Here is a 20687-nt window from a genome sequence, read left to right as displayed (position 1 = left end):
TTTGTTTAACATTATTGTTCATCGCACAATGAGCATCAACAAGTTGTTTTCTTATTCATTTTCTCTTTATTATACCTTTTCAGAGATGAAATGAGAAAATAATATTAATTACACATGAAAAGGAAAGGGAAAAAAAAGGAAGAAAAGAAAAGAATTAGCCTTTTGAAATGCCTGAGAGATAGTAACAGAAGAATTAATGCTCTATATTTGCTGCAAACCCTTTGAACACTCCGATCACATGAAATTGGTGAACACTACGAGGAATATTGAGAACAAAATTACTTGTAATAAGCAAACAACTCTTGATGATAAAGGCAAGAGAATAACAACATAGAGAGAGATAGAGGAAATTGAAAATTCAACTGTTTAACCAATAACTTTTTCTAACTTGCATGGCACACATTTAATGATTGATGATTTATTGAAAAGCAAAAACTAAGAAAAATAAAAAACACCATCTTCACATCTCAACACCCCACATATAGTATAACTCCTCAACATGTTCACTGAAATCTATTAGGTAAATCCCATCCTCTTTAGCAACCCAAATACAATTCTTCCAATCACACTTGTTGAAAAGATGAGCATCATACCAAAAGACCTCAAATGAAGCAGAAGCATTGTCTTTGCTCACATGGCACCAAAATAGCGTTGAGTGGATGAAATTAGTCCTAAAACTCCAAGTGAAATTGGAACCTGGAGATAGGTTATAGGTGCCCAAATCATTTTCTGTTGATTTGCATTCGGTGAACAGGTTCTGATTGTTGCTCAAGCCATTCACAACATATATGTGCCACTTTGTGAATTCAGGAAACAAATTCACTTTACTTGCTGAAAAACTTGAAGCACTTGAAATAGTTAGAGGGACCATAGCCAAAATGATTCCCAATGCCAAAAGAAAACGGCTCATCTTAAAAGCAATTACCATTGAAACGTTTGAATTTTCTCTTTTGCTCTCACTGACTCTTGTTTTTTTATTTGGAGAACTCAAGAGTAATATATATTTATATATACGTATGATATCTTAGCTGTTTCATTTTCCATCAATGCAAAATATTGAATCCTTTCGCATGAAATTTTGAATAGGCATGATGAGAGTTATTACTTTGGGCCATGGGTATGGATTATTGCATGCACACACAATTAAACTAAATAATTAGTAGCAAATAATACATAGGAAAATAGGAAAGCTTTGATAGAGATGTATTTTCTTTAAGTTGCTTTCTGAACATTATATCACTTTTTTTGTGCACACTATTTACACTAATTATGAAGTTGCATGCTGCATTTTAAGTAGGCATAAAAAGTTATTACTTTCTGGCTGTGGTATGGATTTATACATGCACATACAATAAAACTAAGTAATTAGTAGTGAATGATTTCCAAGGAAAAGACATAGGAAAATGGAAAAGTTGTGACTGTTGTGAAATTAATAGGTAATATGAAAGAAAGTAAAAATAAAGCGTAAAAAAGAAAAGTAAAGGAAGAACAAGAATAAGCTTTAAAGGTAAGAAAATATTACTATATTACTATATTCTGAATTCTCCAAGCATATTTTTTTTTTTTATCTAAGATGTCCTTATATAGGACCCTAAACATAATTATTGAAATAATTGCAATTCAACACATCATTAGTTAAATGTCATGAGAAAGCAAATGGTCATATGTTATAAAGTATGTGAAAAGTCAAATGTAATTTCTCAAGTTGTTCGTTCACACTATTTTCTCTGTGTAAGTATTTTTTTTTAAAAATAAATTAATCATGGTAACATGGAAATACTTATGTTTTGTTTTAATGCATAATGAATATGACTTTATTCTAATCCGGATCATTATTTTTAATTTTTAATTATCTGATTTATATTAAAATCATGTAATATTATTTAATATATATATATATATATATAACTTATTCAACAATTAAAAGTTAGAAATTTTAAAAAACACATCGTATGAAATAATTAAAATATAATTTGCAATTAAAAAATTGATGCATAATTTACAAAATATGAATTAATTAATTTATATGTGATAAAAAAATATAACATTTTCAATTGATATATAATGTATACAATATTTTTAATTATTTTTATTTTTATTTGAAAGTTATCTTTTCATTCTATTTCTTATATTTTTTTATTTTGTCTTTCTATCACGATTGAATCATATCTATTAACTATTATTACATATTTTAATAAAAAATTTAAGCTAATTATTAATAATAATTAGTAGAACCAGTAATAAAATTATTTTCTTTCTTCATTAAAATAAAATTTTTAATTATATTTTCTTATTGAATGAGTAAAACATAAATGATTAAAAATAATAAATTAAAATATTTTTTTTTTAAAAAAAAAAACTTGATGAATATTTTTTAAAAATAAAATATTGAACTTGCTAATATTCAAAGGAAGTACGAAGATTAGCAATTCAAATCAAACCTATATTCGATGTTATCCTTATATTCATCCTGCATCCAGAAACATCCGGTTTATTTGATTGTTTTCTCTTTTTTTTAATTATTTTATAGAATAGTTAATGAAATAGGCGTTGGCTGTATTTTTTTATTTTAAAAATTAAAAGTTAAAACACAAAACAAAAATAACTCATATATATTCTATAAATTTAGTTTTAAAAATAACAAAACAGTTATAATTTTTAATTTTTTTTTTTTTTACAAAATAGGTATTACCGGTCTTTTTTTTCTGAAAACTTTTTAGAAAGAGTATTGCCCATCATTTTCCTTTCTAAAAATCTTTATTTTTTTTATTTTTTATTTTCAAAATAATAATTATGGATTCTGGTTCTGGGTGATATATGGTAAGCGTGGCAAAACCAGAATCATGCAAATAAGAACATGGGCGACCTCAGAATCAGTTAGTTCTGTTGCACCTCTTGCAAATGGCAAACTGAATTCTCACTCAAGAACCGAACCATGGCGTTAGCGTTCGGTTCAGTAACTCATAACTCCAACACTTCGTATCTCACTCTCACAACACAACCTCTTAACCTTATCACCAATCATTGTACTAATCTTAAGTTTATGTTCTGTGGCTCAAGTGTCAGCTATGGACATACTCTGTCCTATTCACCCCAAAGAGCTTCTTTTGCCACTATTGTCTGTTCTGCTGCCAATAAACCATCTTCTTCGTCTGAAATCAGGTACCCTTTTCTCTCTTTCCCATTTCTTGATTTTTTGGAAAAAAAAAAAAAAATTCCTCTTTAAGGATAATTTACTGTTCTAACAGTTTATGGTGGTTTTTGGAATGTTAGTTTGTTATATTAAAGTATGTTATACCAGTAATTTAACTGCAATCGGATGTAGAGATGCATGCATGAGCATGACCACACATACCATATACAAATAGAACATGTAGAATAGGCATGGAAGGAAAATAACAATGAATTGGTAGTGAGGATTGTGTTGGGAATTAAGTGTGAGTTATAAAGTTACGTATTTGTTGGGAATATATTAAGAAAGTAGGATATAATAAGTGAAAAGACTCGTGAGCTTATGTTTTGAGGTTTTGAGCATCAAGTATAAAGATTGTCACTTAAGTATTGAAACACGGGAAAGTTATATTTACAAACTTTTTGTTTACAAACTCTTACAAATTACACTATGTCTGACCAGTCATACTTCAATCAAGAGTGTATGACCGGTCATACTTAGTGTAATTCGTAAAAAAAAATTGTAAACGGATCTTTCCCCTTGCAACAATTCAACCTGTACCGTTGGGATCTATAAGCCCACTATATTCCTGTTGGGGATGGAGTCACTTTATGGATGATACCTCTAGCACAAGTAGAGACCAAGCTAAAAGGCACTGTTCCAAGTATGGTGCAAGCAGATAATAATGGATTCAGGTGTGTGTATAAGTGACTCAATATAAAATGGGTAGAATAACGATACATAAGATACCTTTTCTCTGTATGAAGAGCTCCTATTTATAGATGAAGGTGATGTTGATCTTGTATGGGTTGATGAGGAGGGAGTCAACCCTCCTTGGGATTTGCTAAGGGTGGCAGGCGCTAAAGGTAGCAGGCACTGCTAAGGGTGGCAGGCGCTGCTATGGTAGCAGTGATGCATCCCCTCTGCCTGGCGATGTCAGCATGTGACAAAGGGCAGTTACCTCTTATGGTACTTGGGGCAGTCTCCTTGGGAGTTATAATCCCAAGATGAGACATTTTGGTGTCTCACCTAGGGAGCACCATCGTATTAGGGGTAGTGAGGCTGAGAGTTGGTAGGGCTGACGTTGATAGGGGGTTTGGGCTTAGACCATTGGGCCACTATGTCGTTGGGCCATCTGGAACACAACCCAAGAGTGAAGGTTAAATTAATGATTTTATATATTATATCTGTAATGTGCCCCCTCGTACAAGAACACATTGAACTTGAAGGGTGGACAATACACAGGCTATTTACTTGTGCTGAGAAATTGCACAATTTTTATTATTTATTAATAGAATGATGCGGTGACGATCGAATTCATGATCGCTTGGGCATAGAGGCCGTGATACCATATAAATGATATAATAAATCAAATGAACCCAAAATTTTAAATTGTTAAAGTGAAATTCATATAAGTGCTTTTATATATTATATCTCTAAGAGCATTCCTATTTGTTTCCTTTGAATTGGTTATAAAGTAATCATCATTATCACAAGCATCATCTAATATATCTTTTTGTCCGCAATTTTGCATGGTTGTTTTGTTTTTCCCAGTCTGTTTTTGGGCAAACCTCTCAAATGAACGCAGAGTTCACTCTAATTTCTTCTCTTATGGGTTCTCCTCTTTATGCAATGCTTCTTTTCATCAGGTTCTATTTGCCAGTGATGCTTCATCATTAATCAATCATATTTGTTCTTCAGCTCTACAGCCAAGATAAGGAGCGAAGTTCTTTCTCCCTTTCGGTCTGTTAGGATGTTCTTTTATGTTGCTTTTATTGCGAGTGCTTCTCTTGGCGGATTCATAGCAGCCACACAACTAATTGGTGCACTGGCAAATTCATCAAGAGCATCTGAAGTCCCTGATATTCTGAAAGGCCTTGGCATTGACATTGGAGCAGTATCTTTATTTGCCTTCTTGTACTTTAGAGAGAACAAAGCAAAGAATAAACAAGAGGCTAGGATCTCAAGAGAGGAAAGCTTATCAAATCTCAGGCTCCGCGTGGATGAGAAGAAGATCATTCCTATCAACTCTTTGAGAGGTTTTGCTCGTATTGTAATCTGTGCTGGCCCAGCATCCTTCATAACCGAGTCTTTTAAGCGCAGTGAACCTTTCACAGAAAGTCTTTTGGACAGAGGGGTGCTTGTTGTGCCCTTAGTAACAGATGGAAATTCACCTGCTTTGGAGTTTGAAGAGACTGAAGAGGTGAAGCAACTTGCAACCAGAAGGAAGAGACTCTGGCAACTGGCTCCGGTTTATATGTCTGAGTGGTTCGAGTATGTTTGTGAAAATAAAAACTAAATAAAAATCACTCCCTCTTAAACCTCGACTATAAATGATAGGATTAGGTCAATCCTTTTATCCAGTCTTACCCTTGCATGTTTGCAAAAAGGCTGTTTTCTAGATTCCAATCGTGACCTTTCGGTCACAAAGGAGCAGTGTTGCTGCTCCTCCAGACTTGTCCTCTTTGAAGATAAAAACTAAATGTGCAATTGAATTTACTTTTTTAATTTTTTTAATTTTTTTCCCATATATATTGTCAATAGGTGGTTAGATGAACAAAAGAAGTTGGCAGGGATATCCTCTGAGTCTCCAGTGTAAGTTCAATCCCTCTTAGTATTAACATGTAGAGATATCTAACTTTTCAGCTAAAGAAAATGCACATGACTATCTTTTTTTGTTACTCTTTCCTTTGAAAAGTGAAAGGTTTGCAATCATATAAGGTTATAGTTTTGCAATGAAGTTATTAGTCATATGGTAGGACAGAACCTGTAATAGGAAGCCATCTCAAATTTGGGATGTGTTAACTGTGAACATTGCATAAGAACTTCAGTATTTTTTCTTTCATTGTATAGGTATCTGTCTCTACGCATGGATGGTCGTGTTCGTGGCAGTGGCGTTGGTTATCCTCCTTGGAATGCTTTGGTTGCACAATTACCACCAGTAAAGGGGATTTGGACTGGCCTATTAGATGGCATGGATGGTAGAGTTCTTTAGCAGAAGTGTTTTTCTACTTCTGAAGGTTGATATCTCATAGCATCCTCCCCCTAAAACAAGAAATGAAGCCCACTGTTTCTTCACTTTTCTTTTTCATTTCTGGTTTTGTTTCCATATAGTGCACTTTCCATTAAACTTTGGTCTTTATAAATTTTTTTCCTTTGATCTTCTTAGAAATTGCTTCTATGGTAATGTTTAGTGGCTATTGGCTCAAATGAGGACAATTGATATTTGTACCCCCCCCCCTTTTTTTTTTTTTTTTTTTTGATAACAGTACCCCCCCCCCCCCCCCCCTTTTTTTTCCTATTAACATAACTGTTGATATTTTTCATTTCTGTAATAGAATCATGTAGATTCCTTTTTTAGGGTTGTCTGCTAATAATATTAGCTCTTGTATGATTGTAGTAAGTAAAAACCTGTATGATTATATTTACCTTATACGCCAAAAGGCATTAACTGGTGAGCTTGATGTTAGTATTTAGCTTGTAGCCACTTGAAAAACAAGTGAACGAGTAGTGTTAAGTTTGTTGTACATAAAAGTAACTCACATAACACAAGCTAATATCCATATCACCATTTCTTTCCTTTTTCTTATTTTCTTCATTAAATTCTGCTATTGAATACAGTGGGTGATATTAAATCACTAAGAGACTTGAACCCATGTATAAACCAGAAGAGTATATGATCAGAATTATCACTGTACAATTATGAAAAATGAAAAACAGACTTACTTGACGTCAGATGATTAAACAAACAGAATGATGATAATATGCAGAATCAGAGGGAGGAATAAAAATCTGAGCCCACAGAATGTGTCTCCTTAAGACAATTTTCCCCCTCACTGATGCCTAAGGTAGATGGACACTTGTCTCCCACGATAGAACGGATTTCGTCTCAAGAGTGGCGGTACTACCAGTCAACAGCTCAAACAAACACAACAATATGCCAGAGGAAACTACACCGGAGTATGAACAAGAATATGCAAACCGGAAGGAGAAAAATTCCGGCAGAGTTTCAGTGCAGAAAAAACCGATAAATTTCTGAAGGTGTCAGTGTGTATTTATAGACACTGACCGGTCACGATGAACCGCCGCCGGCGGTGAACCGGTCACCGGTTCGGTGAACAGAAACAACCGGTGACCGTTTCGATGAGCAGACACAACCGTTGACCGGTTCGCGAAAGGTAAGAACTGGTTCGGTTAAAAAAACGCTCAAAAAATCAGCGGGTAGAAACGTTTGGGTTCGAAATTCTAGAGGGAAGCAACGGATACATTTTTGGACAAAATATTAAAAAATTATTTAATAAAAAATTATTTTTATTACACATATGATCTGAACCGATCCGAGCCGGCCGGACGGCGGCGCGTGGTGGACCTAAACCCACCTAGCTCCTCTCCCTCCACAAAATGTGTAGTGACCTAAAGGCCAATCTAGGAGAGTGAGGTGGGAACTTATAAACTCTCTCACTTCCTACTAGTTGTCTAATGTGGAACTTGTTAACCCACACACCCCTTCAACTTTCTTTTTCTCTTTTCTTTATTAACTCACTTCTTATTCATAACTAATAGATTATCAACATAAATTCCAACAAATTCAATGGTCTGTATATTGACCTATCCGAGCCTACGTGCATAGAAATTCTTTGCAAATAACACTATTTAAATTAGAATGCATGTGGTAAGTAGCATAGAGCCATAAAGGTAATGTTTGGAAAAGAGAATCGGTTTGATAGTTCATTGTTTGTGTACTTCGGAGACATAATATTGGAGCTTTTAGTTTCCCAATCTCCTCACTTTTTATAAACCACTTAACCATGAGATAATCCACAAATTTACGCTACCAGTTTTTCATCAATAAATTTTTAGTTTCATTTTCACTTCTAGTATGTCAAGCAGGGATCATATATTTTCATATAAATATACAATTTGATCTTTAATAGATATTACCTTCGTTGCCTTAGTCTCTTAAAGAATTTTCGTCTATATAAATTACTTCTTGAAATTGTCAATTTATTACCAAGTTCGTCTCTTCTAGTATCATTTTGTATGGATGAAAATTTCTGAAAATCAAAACAACACAAATATCATCTTTGAACGACCAAATTGCATACTTGCATATTTTCAGTTCCGTATAACAAAGACCCTATGCCAAAGGGGCTATGATCATTAGTAACACACATTCCATTCACATTAGAGTACCTTGCTCCTCACTGTCATAAAGATGCTTAACAAATACACATATTTCATCTTCACATGTTCAAATGAGTGGGAAGTTTTTATCTCAATTTCAGTTGTAGCAGTGGCCTTAAATTGATGGGTCTAACATGCCGACTTACTGATTTCAATAAAATAAGAAGCGGTGGAAGTTTAAGATTATGATCAACTGCACACAGAATGTAGTTTATAGAGATCAAGGGGTAAATACTAGAGAGAATATAATACACATTCTTTTTATGACATGAAAAAACCTTAGACTAATAACTGCAATAGCATAGCATGACAAGAGTCAAAATTACAATAAAACTCATTAAACTTCCACAATCTCATCCAAAGCATAGTTGTTTGTTGATACATTTGCATAGTTGACTTTGGTGAATCGAACCACAACAGGGTAACGAGTCTTGGGGTCCTGCACAACAACAAAGACAAATCAATAAAACACAAATTGGGTTTGCATGGGATGGTTGAAAACTGAGAGGGTTTCTTGAGAACCATTTTGGGGACACTAACCTGATCAACAGCAACTACTGAACCTGTGTCTTTGAACCAGTAAGATTCCCTCCTAAGAATCCTCACCTGTTGAGTGCAAAGAAAAATTAGAATCAAAGCTTGTTGTTAGACTACTAGTTCACCACAAATTTCAACTTCCAAACTATTAACTAACAACAAAAGTCTCAAATTAATAGCATGGACAAGTTTCATCACAGTCCCTTGTTTCTATATATTATAATAAGAAACACTTTGATATACTTATTATTAGAAGTTTAAAGTTTGACCAAGAAAATAAAAGGGATGCTAGTATGTTCACAAACAGTCAAACACTAAGGATCATGTTCATGTGATAAAAGTGATTCCAAATTACAAAGAGCTATTCTTAATACTTATTAGTGAAAACTTGAGCTATAGGGTAACTCACCTTAGAACCTCTCTTGGGGCCAATTGGTGGTGGCTTTGGTTTTGAAGCTGCTTCACCTTCCACTGGAGGTGTGGCTGTTACTGCAGCCTCATCTTCTGCCCTGACAACAAACCTACTAGAACTGTTGTTCCTTGTAGGGAACATCACCATAGTGCTTTTTGAAGCTGGTGAATTTGTGGTGCCTGCAACATTAAGTGACAACAAAAAACCTGAAGCAGCTGATGCCATGTTGCAGCTAGCCATGAGTTCCTTTCTCTCTCTCTCTCTCTCTCTGGGGTGATCTTAAGTGTGGCAAAAAGACAAGACAAGAACAAAGATTGAGAGGCTTTGAATAAACTGTGTATGTATTTTGCTTGTTTATTTTGGAGAATTATCTGATCCTCAGAAGGGGTGTGTCAATCTTTTCCTCCACTAAGTTGCTGCCACTTGTGCACCATATCCCATCCCTTTGGATAATGTTTTTACAACTCTCATCTATTACAGAAAGAGTGGCTACTCCCTCGCAAGGTAACAATGTTTGAAACTTGAATATGTAAGAAAATAATATAATCAATCAATGGTAAAAGCATTTTTCCACCGTAATAATACTCATACACATTTGTATACATGTAATTTAGGATTCGTTTTTACTATTTAATTTCAGTTGATTCCACACACTAAATCTTTTATTCTATTTCCTTAGCAGATTACAGAAGATGTGAAGCCTGACTCGCGATTAGTCTTATATTGATTTAAAGAGCTGAAGTTTGTGGGAATACCGAAGAGTCGATTCGTTTCAAAAAAATAATTAGGATCAGTATAAAAAAAACGTAACTGATAAAAATATATTAGTTTTGAATAAGGATTAGGTTATATTTACAATATTTTTTATCTTATAATTTTTTTTGTCGTTTTCTAATTAAATTAAAGTAATAGTTAAAAATAATATTTGAATTAAATTAAATTAATAGTAAGAGTCAAGCAAACACGGACACGCTGCTTTAAGAAAAATTTGTGTGTTGGACACGTGTTCGACACGGACACGTTCTTGTCGGACACGTTTCGACACGCGTCCGACACGCGATTAATATTTGGGGACACGTGGTTAACTCTTTGACACATTTCGACACGTTTTTTTCGACACGCAGTCAACTTTTTCCGACACGTGGTCAACGCTCAGACACGTTTTATTTTTTAATCTTAATTTTCTTTTATTAACTAAATATAAAAAAATTAATTTTTAAATTAATTTTTTCTATTGACATGAAAAATTAACAAAGTACGAAAAATTATTTTTTTATATTTATGTTATGAAATTTAAATATTTGATTGGTTATATGACTTATTATGGACTCTTATATGTATTAAATATAAATTATATTATATATAATAAAAATTTTATTTAATATTAAAACGTGTCCCAACGTGTCGAAATATGATATTTTTTAGAATTAACGTGTTGGCGTGTTGTGTCGTGTCCCGTGTCAATATCCGTGCATCATTGGTAAGAGTTGATGATGGTTTGACCATTCTAAGTTTATTTGACCAAAAAAAAAAAAAAAACTCTACCAATATGTTGCGCATCCATGGAACACCGACCAAAATGCCATTGTTTATCAAGTTTTTTATCTAAATGCCACGCGAACAGTGTTATTTTCTAATATGCCACATGGGCAAATTCATTGGGCACTGTAGCGAACTCAATTTGCTGACGTGTCATGTTTTTAGTGTATACAAGTACCAAGTTCGCTACTGCGGGTAGCGAACTTGGTTGGAATGTCACGTTTCCCGATTATACATTCCAACCAAGTTCGTTACCCCCGGTAGCGAACTTGGTACTTATGTTCACTAAAAATGTGACAAATTAGCAAATCGAGTTTGTTATAGTGCCCAGCGAACTTGCCCACGTGACATATTGGAAAATAATACTGTTCGCGTGGTATTTGAGTAAAAAACTTGATGAACAATGACATTTTGATCACTGTTCCCGCATCCATGCACTAATTTTTTTAACATAATAAAGATGAATGAACAAAAATTTAATTTAATTTTTAATTATATATTAATTAATAACTTTAATTTTTTAATATTCGAAGTGAGTCATTGCGACGATATGAATATTTTATAATAAAAAGAATGGGAAAAAAATCTTGTGTTCTTTTAAATAAAAAGGGTATGAGCCAATCGTATCGTACCATATGGCAAATATAATATGCCCACCCCCCAGTGGTGATTAATTTTTGGAAATCGCATGTGGGATTTTTATTTTTTTTAATCAGTTGACTCTAGAATAGTTAGACAGCCCACAACGAGAAGTCACACTTGATAATATTTATTAAAGAGATATAATTAAAGTTTAAATATGGAAAAAATTAAGTTGGATTAAACGTAATCAGATAACTAAAATGATGCCCGCCAAAAAAAAAAAAGATAACTAAAATGATATGTGCTTAAATGTGCATGAGCTTTTTAGAAAGAAAAAAATAGTAATAATTGTAACCTCTGAAGAGAAATTATTTTCCAAAAAAAAAAAAACTAGATGATTATTTTTTAGCCAAATATATTTATGTTTCCAAAGTAATATTCTGATATAGGATTTAACAAAAAAAAAAAATCAAATCAATAATATTATCTTACTCCTTCAAATTGCTTTACGCATACAATAACGTTTTCGATATTTTAGTTTAAAAAATAATACTTATTTGTGATCTACTGCTTAAAGGATAATGGATTCATAATTTTTGGGAATATAAAAAAACTTAAATTCAAAATCAAATTAATTATCGGTTGAAATCTAAAAAAAGGGGTATATATACACATCTATTTTAGTATTTTAGAGCGTATGAAATATTGCTTTGAATAAAATTTATACTTGAGATTTAAAATTAAATTATCGCATACCAAAAAAAATTAAATTATCATTCTTAAATAAAAGTATAAAATTTAGTTTTTTTTTTTTTGGTATCCTATAAAATTTAGTCTTTTAAAAACCTATATAACTTCTGTAACCCAAAAATAAAAGACCTATACAATCCTGGCAATGATTCTCATGCAGACGTCAATAAGAAAAAGAAAAGTCACTTTCTAACTGTTTAAATTCTCTTATTTTTAAGTTAGAAGTTACTTATAAATATAAGATAAATTAAATAGGTTTTGGAAAAAGATGAATTTTTTTTTTTTATAATGAAAAAAAAGTTGAAAGCCAAAAGCTTTTAGGAGGAATTTTTTTTAAGCTCTTATATGTTTTTCTTAAATTATGTGTTTTTTTTTTAAATGAAGAATTATAAAGATAAAGAGATATAATTTTCTTGAAACATGTGATTTTAAATAACTTTTAAGCTAAAAATTTTATGTAATTATAAAATAGCTTTTAGCTTTTTTTTAGCTTTAACTTATAAATAGCTTCTAATTTAAAAAAGATAGTATCCAAGCAGAGCATACTTTTCCATATAACATGTGAGGTTATGCAAAAATTAATCTATATAATGAGATATGTTATTCTACCTACTATCTTTTCTGCCTTCCTTTACCTACCATCTTTCAATACCGTTAGATTATAATCTCAATAGGAGAGAGAAATAAAAAATGTAGTTGGGATTCTGATCAAATGGTGTTGAAGAGTGGTAGGCAAATGTAAGCAGAAAAAATGGTAAATAGAATAACCTATCCCCTAAATAATTTAAGGAAAAGTTTAAAAATCTTGAATCACTTATACCTTTATTTATTTTTTTAATCATTTAATCCTATGTAGTTTTTTTTATCCACCATCATCTTTAATAAAACACTAAAAGAAAAATAATATCAAATGTGTCTAAATAAAAAAAAGAATAAGGACAAAAAAATGACTAAATAGGTTAAAAATCACAACAGTGAATGAAAAAACTAAAATTAAAAAAAAAAATAGTCTAAATAAAAAAATATACTAAATACAAAAAAAATAGAAGAAAAAATTAACATAACAAAAAGAATAAGAAGAAATCACATTTATAAATTTTCAATATATTTAGTTTTATTTTTTTTATTTTTTATCCCTGATCTATTTTATTCTTTTTTTGATAGATTATTTTATTCTTTTTTATTTAGATATATTTGATCCATTTTAAAACTCTATTTTATTCTCTCTCTTTTAATTATTTTTACTAAAATCTTTAGTATATGGGATGGCACAAGGGTAAAAAAAAAATCAGAAAAAAAGTGAAAAGATAAAAATACAAAAAGACCAAACATATTTAAATAAAAAAGAATAAAATAGATTAAGGATAAAAAAAAATCAAATATATTGAAAATTCTTTTTGTTTGATTTCTTTTTTATCTTAATTTTTTCTTCTATTTTTCATCTTTAGTATTTATTTTCATTTGGACTATTTTTTTATTTTATTTTTTTCTGTCACTGTTGTAATTTTGAACATATTTGACCTTATTTTTTTGTCTTTATCTATTTTTTTATTTAGACACATTTAATTTTTTTCTGCTATTTTTTCTTTTAGTCTCTTATTAAGTGTTGCAAGTTTTCATTATATTTAATTTTTTTTTATCATTTTATTTTGAAGGGTAAAATAAGTATACTAAATTAAGTTCCTAACAGCATAACGCAAGGGTGTGTATAAAAAAAATCACAAAGATTAAGTGATTAAAAAAGTATAGGGGTATAAGTAATTCAACGCAATACTTTGGGTTTTTGAATTTTTTACTATAATTTAAGGTTATACTTATTAAGTACATCAATTTAAATTTATCACTCTTATTATTTCTTTGGTTATTATTGAATAAATTTCAAATTAATAGAAATTAATTTTTTTTCTTTTTCAATTATTGATTTTAAATTAATCGAAATATCTAATATTAACTAAAAAGATAATAAGAATGATAAGTCTAAAATGATTGTAACTATAATATTTATTCCGCAAACGAAATTTATACACCCACGCAGAATTTGCGTCATATATCTTGCCGTCACGTGCTATCACGTGCCTTTTGGTGCCAAATCCAGTGTCCCCGTCCTCTTTCTTGACAACGGCCATGGCAGTGTGTGTAGGGTTTGTCGCAGTGCAATGACGAAAAGGAAGAATTTCCAAATTAACTCCAACGATCCATTTGGCAATACCCGAACACGATTCCATGGAGCTCCGAAATCCGAACTCCGAACCCGAGAAATTGGTCGCGGGAAAAATGCGAAGTTCGTGGCTGGAGAAAAAGATAGCCCTAGAAGTTGCAGATTGGAAGAAGATTCTTACATGCCATCATCGCAAAGAGAAAAGGTTACAACATGTAAGTTTTGCTAAGGAGGTTCCATGTAATTCGGCTTAATGCATTGCATGTTCTCATAATAATTATCAATTAAATAAACTGGATTTTATTTTGTTTTTTGTTTTTTAAGCATTTGATTTGACCTCTGATTTGGGATTCAGGTGCAGAAACTGATCCGAAAACTTCTGAGTATGCTTTCTTTAAGAAATTGAAGAAGGATGCAAGCCTGAGATTTCGTTCACGTCCACTGCAAAAGGATGCTTACCTATCATCTAAGAACCCTGAATCCAGTGATTATTCCGAAGGTTGGTTGAACTTGAAAGTTAAAGAAATTTGTGTATGTTGTGATTGATTCTACCCAAGGACTGGAACCCTTGGTCTAATTATGTCATGGTTTAACAATAACAAGTCTTCCTTTTCTTTTATACTCTTTTTCGTTGAGTGAAGGAAACTTGTACCAACTGTTGTTGTTGTTGTCTCCATGTGACTTGGAGAATATAGGTTCAATTCATGTAATCATACTTTTGCGAATGTTAATAGGGTTGTCAATTTTCAACCCAACACAACGTGGATTTTTTTTTTTTGAGTCAACTTTCCATTGACTCGTTTGAATAGTTATATAATTACATATTTCCCTATTTTGATTTATTAAATTCAGATTATTTATGTAATTTTCATTTCAAAAGTAAAATTTGTAGGTTATTCATTTGTGTCAACCCGCATAAATAATAGGTCGTGTTAGTGTTGAGGGTTTTGACACAAATAGCTATTAATGTCGCATTCGACTTTAGAGGATTTGTGTTTGTATCGATCCAAACACCACTTGCCAACCCAAATTGCCAACCCTATAGGCTGCCTATTATAGAACCCTACAATTGTTCTAACCTGGGGACCTTGCGCATTACAGGAGCTTTATAGAATTAGGCTGCCCTTATTCTTTTCAATTTAATTAGGTTGGCGAATTTCTATATAAGAAATTGAATTGTCGAAAACTTTCCTTTCCCTTATTACTCTAGAGAATTGGATGTTTCCCCAAGTTTGAAGACAGTATATGTGCCATCTTTTGTTACAACAGAATAATCATCACATTTATTGACTCCTTGCAGAGAGGACCAGTCATGTCAGGGTTAGCAGTAAGGGCTACAAGTACAACTCTTCAAGGATCATTGAGGACATATCAACTGTTAAGACAGACTCATTTCTCTCACCATCTAGTGGAGCATGGAATAAGTCAGGTGCGCATTAGAAAAGAGAATTCCCCAATACTCTAGCCTAAGCGACATACTGATACTTATGATTATGAAGTTTCACAATAACAATAAATAGGAAAGGTTATACTAAGAAGCGTTCCTCATTCTAATATAACTTTGTTTCTGTCTTCTCATATTATCAAATTCAACATCTACTCGTATTTAGTCACGTTTGCTTTTTTAGTTTGTCCTGTGTGGCATTTTTATTGATTTTTCTAATCAACACATACTTATTCATGAATAAAAATACGAAGCTTTTCAGTGTCTCAGGAGGACTTTAGTCGTTTGCTCTTATAAAAAGTAGAAAATTGGAAACTGTTCCCCCTCCCCCTTCTCTATAGTTTCAGTTTTTCATTTCCTGCTAAACAACAATCTAGTACCCAAAGATCTTTTCCTTTTTGGTAAATGCAGACCTGTACTCTATCCGCAGCATGCCGAAAAACTCTCAAGCTTGTGGTGACACCTTCAAACCGCTTTCACATGAAGGTTTGATTTTCTTCGTATTGATTGCTTGGGTGCTAGGGGATTACAGGGGAAAATAATGTGTAAAACAGTTTGAACGTATATGGTTTTTTTACTGATTCATCCAAATGGATGTAAGTGTCAAGCTATTACTGGGTATCACTGATTTGCTAATTAACCTTCACATGTTAAATTTATTATTGTAGGAAAAATGTATATTAGCTGTATACTTGCAATTTACTGCTCAATACTCATATTTGAGAATGTGTTGAAACAGCTTGTGTGAAACAATTTACTGTGGCAAATCTTCAGGAAACCAGTATGTGCATGGAGAAATTTTCTCTAGAAAGAGACAGAAATTACGACAGTGTGTTGCGGATGCCTTATTTCCTGATATAGAGAAGCTTGGTTCAAAAGGGTTAGGCACGGTTTTGCTATTAATATTAAATGTTTTGTCCTTGCCCTTTATTATGAATATAATAGGAATTTTTCAGGCACGATATTGTTTCCATTCTCCTTAGTCGGCTGTTCCCTATGAGCATCGAGGAAAATGTACGCTTTTTTAGCCCTTTCTAATGCTATAAATTCTTCCTATAACTTCTTTTCCTTAACAACAGTTATTTTCTGTGCCAGAAATACAAGGATCCAAATCCAGGAAAAGTAATGAATGCAACCAGATATGATTTACTTGATTCTCAAAATCCTGATGTTCAATTTAAGGAGCACTATGAGATACCTGAGAGGAAACTTCTTGAACTTGAATCAAGCTCGCACTTTAGTGATCAATTGTTGTCTCCTATGTTCCGCAGATCAGATGAGAGAATCATTCCACCTTCTGGGTTTCCAACTTATAATTCTCACAACTTTCAACCTCTTTACAGTATAACAGAACCTGAGTGCAAACTCAATGGAACTCCAAGTTTGAGCGCCACTGCCAAGAGTGATGTAACACTTGGATCGCTGTTTAACGAAGTACCAAATGCTACCAGATACGATTTAATTGATTCTCGAGAAATAGACGTTCAATTTACGGAGCACCACCAGAAACCTAAGAGGAAACTCCTTGAATTTGAATCAAGCTCATACTTCAGTGATCATTTGTTGTCTCCTATGTTCCCCGGATCAGATAAGAGAATTATTCCACATGCTGAGTTTCCAACCCATCATTCTCACAACTTTCAACCTCTTTACAGTATAACAGAACCTGAGTGCAAACTCAGTGGAACTCCAACTTTCAGTGCCACTGCCAAGAGTGACGAAACACTTGGATCTCTGTTTAACAAAGTAGAAAATGCTACCAGATATGGTTTACTTGATTCTCGAGAATTAGATGTTCAATTTAGGGAGCTGTACCATCAGATTCCTAAGAGGAAACTCCTTGAACTTGAATCAAGCTCATACTTCAGTGATCATTTGTTGTATCCTAAGTTTCTCCGTTCAGTTGAGATAATTACTCCACATGCTGACTTTCCATCCTATCCTCACAAGTTTCAACCTATGTTCAGTATAACAGAAGCTGAAAGCAAATTTGGGAGAAGTTTCATTGACAAGAGTGATGTACCTCTTGGATTTTTGCGTAATGAGCAAAAGCATGAAATCTTTACTTTGAATCATTTCAAGCAGCTGGGGAAACTTGAGAAAGAACCAATTCCTCTTCTTCTGGAAAAGGATTTTGACTCCACAACAAATGAGATAAATTTACCAATCACTTATAAGTACACAGAGCCAGATATGGCCCCTGCATTATCAATTTTAGGCCATGGTGAAGAGCAGATATTAAATAATACATTAGGTGAATACCACTTTAGCCGTTCATCCTTACTTGAAAATAATAAAGACAAGGACACAAATTTCGACCATACAGCATTGTCCTTGTCACACAATAAGCACAACTTTACATTGTCAGAAAATTGCAAGAGTGGCACTTCATGTGAAGACAGCATATACCTTTCACCTTACCAGCGTTGGACTAGAAGAAAAGTTTCCAATGACTCCCATCATCATGATACAGAAGCCTGGCTTTCATCTTCACTCGATTTCATCTCAGGTCAGAGGTCCTTATCCTTAACCAGTTCCCATCTGAATTACCAAAATTCAAATTCTAGAACTTTACAGCTGCCCCAAAGGGAAAGTTTGTCTTCTCTTTATCACATTAATGATAATTACAAGCCAGAAATGGATGGTGGAAATCACGGGGAAGTGTTATATCGTTGTAGGGAAGGCTTGATGGAAATATATAACTCTTCTTTTCTTCGTATGTCCATGCAAAGAGACAATGGATGGCCCTTTCCTCTGGATGGAAATGACTGTATCAATGAGAAAGAGCAAACGCACAAGATGCTCCTCTAGAGTCTTAACACTCATTGGGGTATTTGATCAAACGTGACCCTGTGGATGTTTCTGGTTAATTTTGAATTGCTATGCCATGTGTTCACAAGATGATCTGTCCTTCAACGTTTGCCTTTTAGGTGGAAATTAATATTGTTCCTATTATAGGATATTTGGTAAATCAGAGCATTAACAACACTCTCGAGAATTTAAATTGACAAATCATGGTTTCATAAGTATCTCAAGTGATTGAGTAAAATTTTGACATATCTGAAAAAATTTCCCGTGATTCACTCGAAAAAATTACTTGGAGTTTTTGGTATATCTCGTGTAAGAGCATTGCATCACAAGGTCAAGGTGTTGGGTCTGACAACTCTCGGTTGAGCCTATACCAAATCGATGTTCTGATAAATGGATGTAACGGGATCTCTGGTTTGTTGCATAGGATAATATTTGCGAGATAGGTTCTCCAATGTCGTCGTTTTGTGATTTGGTTGGAACACGAAAATCTGCAAGGCAGTTAGACGCTCAAGTTAATATTTTCTTAATAAGCTTTAATATATTGAGTAAGGATGATGATATCTGAACTTAAGCCTCTTCTTTATAGTATTTGAAGTGATTTGCTTGATGGTTTATCATGCCGCCTTAAAATGGTGGCATGATTGATATGTTTTCTTTTTGGTGGACTTATGTGGCTTTTCTAGCTTGCCTTTTATGCGGGATTTCTCTTGATGGCCTATGTTGCTTAGGCATAGCTGGATGTTCGTTGTTGTCGTTCAGTCATTGATGATTGAGGAGGTTTATTAATCCTGTGCTGTTGGGAACGTAGTTGTCTGCGTTACATATGACGGGATTGTTTGTACACATTCCTAACATATTTCTTTATGGGTTAAGTCTTTACTCTGAGTCTTATAACCCTATGTTGGGCTGTTGTTTAATCGGGCTCTTCATGTCTTCTAATCCATATCACTGAATATCATATACTGAAATTTCACAAGTGCATATATAATATATTGTAGGTATTGAAGGTTGTAACTGATTTGGGGACCTCACCTTTATAACTAATTTACCCCGCCTCTATCATTTATCGAACGGTAAAGGTTTACAATCGTAACCCAAGTTGTGTAAAATCTTTACGTTAAGCAAACCCCAAACTTGAATTCAAAATTATCTCCAACTTCTTTCTCTTGGATCCGTAGGAGTGCTCTTCATGCTACTCAAGATTTCAATTTGGTTACGCTCTTCTTCTGCACTTCTCTATGGTGGAGTTGAAAGGCAAGATGCATGAACGCCCTCCTCGGCGGGGACTACGGTGCACGTGAAAAAAAGTAGATATTGTAATTTTTTTTGCTTTTCTAATGTAATGATATTCGTACTCTTAAGTCTTCACAAACTACGCTATATAACTTGTTTAGATTTAGTTTTTGGTTTGTTATTCTATTTAAAGGGTCATTTTCAGTTGCATGTGCACCTTGTACGTCACTCATAAATAGAAAACGATATGTGACCCACTCAATATTTTCTTCCCCAGGATAAAAGGCTACCCTTATACAAATGATTTTGTTTTCACTCGCCTATAAAACCCAAAGTTTTGGGTAGCCTCAGTTGAATTAAAGGTAAGATGAAACAAATAATTATAACAAAGTCAAGCTAACAAAATGAGGAAAATTGTTGGGCCTCAACCGATTTTGCCTCTTTTTCTCTGTTTTCTTGGTTATATTTTATTTACACCTTTGAAGAGGGATCTCCTTTAAAAGGGTCTCCTTTCCATATGATACTATCTATTTGGTAACGATTTATTTTTGACATTTTTCAAAATAGCAAAGATACAATCTCAAAGGCTCCCTACAATTTAGTCAAGTAACTCACCTTGTAAATGTGTTCCTAAAATGGAATATTATTTCACATATTTTCTTTATTCTATATTCTAAGCAATTACTCATTCTCAACATTTATGTTATCTTTCCTTACTAATATTATTTGGCCAAGAATTGGGCTAATGAATTATTTATCACATTAGGACTGCATTAATTATTTGCCTATAAAAGTGTAACAACTTGATTGTTTTGTTTCGCTGATTAACTTTGTTATCAAGCATACGAAATTGAACGTGTGAATC

The 20687-nt window shown here is 33.0% G+C and overlaps 4 protein-coding genes across 4 annotated transcripts; 2 read left to right on the top strand and 2 right to left on the bottom strand.

The window, feature by feature from the left end:
- Positions 1-460: 460 nt before the first annotated feature.
- LOC133311544 (S-protein homolog 74-like) lies at positions 461-928 on the bottom strand. Its single transcript, XM_061512593.1, has one exon. The coding sequence runs from the start codon at positions 926-928 to the stop codon at positions 461-463; it is 468 nt and encodes a 155-aa protein (XP_061368577.1).
- Positions 929-2840: 1912 nt separating this feature from the next.
- LOC133311558 (protein LOW PSII ACCUMULATION 1, chloroplastic) lies at positions 2841-6540 on the top strand. Its single transcript, XM_061512614.1, has 4 exons — positions 2841-3162; positions 4874-5446; positions 5717-5767; positions 6026-6540. The coding sequence occupies exons 1-4, from the start codon at positions 2936-2938 to the stop codon at positions 6165-6167; spliced, it is 993 nt and encodes a 330-aa protein (XP_061368598.1). The 5' UTR covers positions 2841-2935; the 3' UTR covers positions 6168-6540.
- A 1965-nt stretch (positions 6541-8505) lies between these two features.
- LOC133311557 (photosystem I reaction center subunit IV A, chloroplastic-like) lies at positions 8506-9636 on the bottom strand. Its single transcript, XM_061512613.1, has 3 exons — positions 9303-9636; positions 8897-8962; positions 8506-8795 (listed from the first exon to the last, which is right to left on the bottom strand). The coding sequence occupies exons 1-3, from the start codon at positions 9543-9545 to the stop codon at positions 8694-8696; spliced, it is 411 nt and encodes a 136-aa protein (XP_061368597.1). The 5' UTR covers positions 9546-9636; the 3' UTR covers positions 8506-8693.
- A 4635-nt stretch (positions 9637-14271) lies between these two features.
- LOC133311563 (uncharacterized) lies at positions 14272-19877 on the top strand. The gene is made up of 7 exons (XM_061512621.1): positions 14272-14549; positions 14690-14833; positions 15635-15763; positions 16190-16264; positions 16553-16658; positions 16735-16792; positions 16874-19877. Exons 1-7 carry the CDS (start codon positions 14333-14335, stop codon positions 18587-18589), a joined length of 2445 nt encoding a protein of 814 aa, XP_061368605.1. The 5' UTR covers positions 14272-14332; the 3' UTR covers positions 18590-19877.
- The last annotated feature ends 810 nt before the right edge of the window (positions 19878-20687 follow it).

The sequence above is a fragment of the Gastrolobium bilobum genome, unplaced genomic scaffold, assembly GCF_033153095.1.
Source record: "Gastrolobium bilobum isolate Gb01-03AN ecotype WA unplaced genomic scaffold, APGP_CSIRO_Gbil_v1 utg15846, whole genome shotgun sequence".
Taxonomy (NCBI): Eukaryota; Viridiplantae; Streptophyta; class Magnoliopsida; order Fabales; family Fabaceae; genus Gastrolobium; species Gastrolobium bilobum.
This window is presented reverse-complemented; position numbering and strand designations above follow the sequence as displayed.

Excerpts from the sequence above, each read along its gene's own strand:
- LOC133311563 (XM_061512621.1), top strand. The coding sequence starts at position 14,333 with ATGACGAAAAGGAAGAATTTCCAAATTAACTCCAACGATCCATTTGGC. Across the intron at positions 14,834-15,634 it reads ATCCAGTGATTATTCCGAAG|AGAGGACCAGTCATGTCAGG; the intron begins GTTGGTTGAACT and ends GACTCCTTGCAG. Across the intron at positions 15,764-16,189 it reads TGGAGCATGGAATAAGTCAG|ACCTGTACTCTATCCGCAGC; the intron begins GTGCGCATTAGA and ends TGGTAAATGCAG.
- LOC133311557 (XM_061512613.1), bottom strand. The coding sequence starts at position 9,545 with ATGGCTAGCTGCAACATGGCATCAGCTGCTTCAGGTTTTTTGTTGTCA. Across the intron at positions 8,963-9,302 it reads GCCCCAAGAGAGGTTCTAAG|GTGAGGATTCTTAGGAGGGA; the intron begins GTGAGTTACCCT and ends TGCACTCAACAG. Across the intron at positions 8,796-8,896 it reads CAGTAGTTGCTGTTGATCAG|GACCCCAAGACTCGTTACCC; the intron begins GTTAGTGTCCCC and ends GTTGTTGTGCAG.
- LOC133311544 (XM_061512593.1), bottom strand. The coding sequence starts at position 928 with ATGGTAATTGCTTTTAAGATGAGCCGTTTTCTTTTGGCATTGGGAATC.
- LOC133311558 (XM_061512614.1), top strand. The coding sequence starts at position 2,936 with ATGGCGTTAGCGTTCGGTTCAGTAACTCATAACTCCAACACTTCGTAT. Across the intron at positions 3,163-4,873 it reads TCTTCTTCGTCTGAAATCAG|CTCTACAGCCAAGATAAGGA; the intron begins GTACCCTTTTCT and ends TTTGTTCTTCAG. Across the intron at positions 5,768-6,025 it reads ATATCCTCTGAGTCTCCAGT|GTATCTGTCTCTACGCATGG; the intron begins GTAAGTTCAATC and ends TTCATTGTATAG.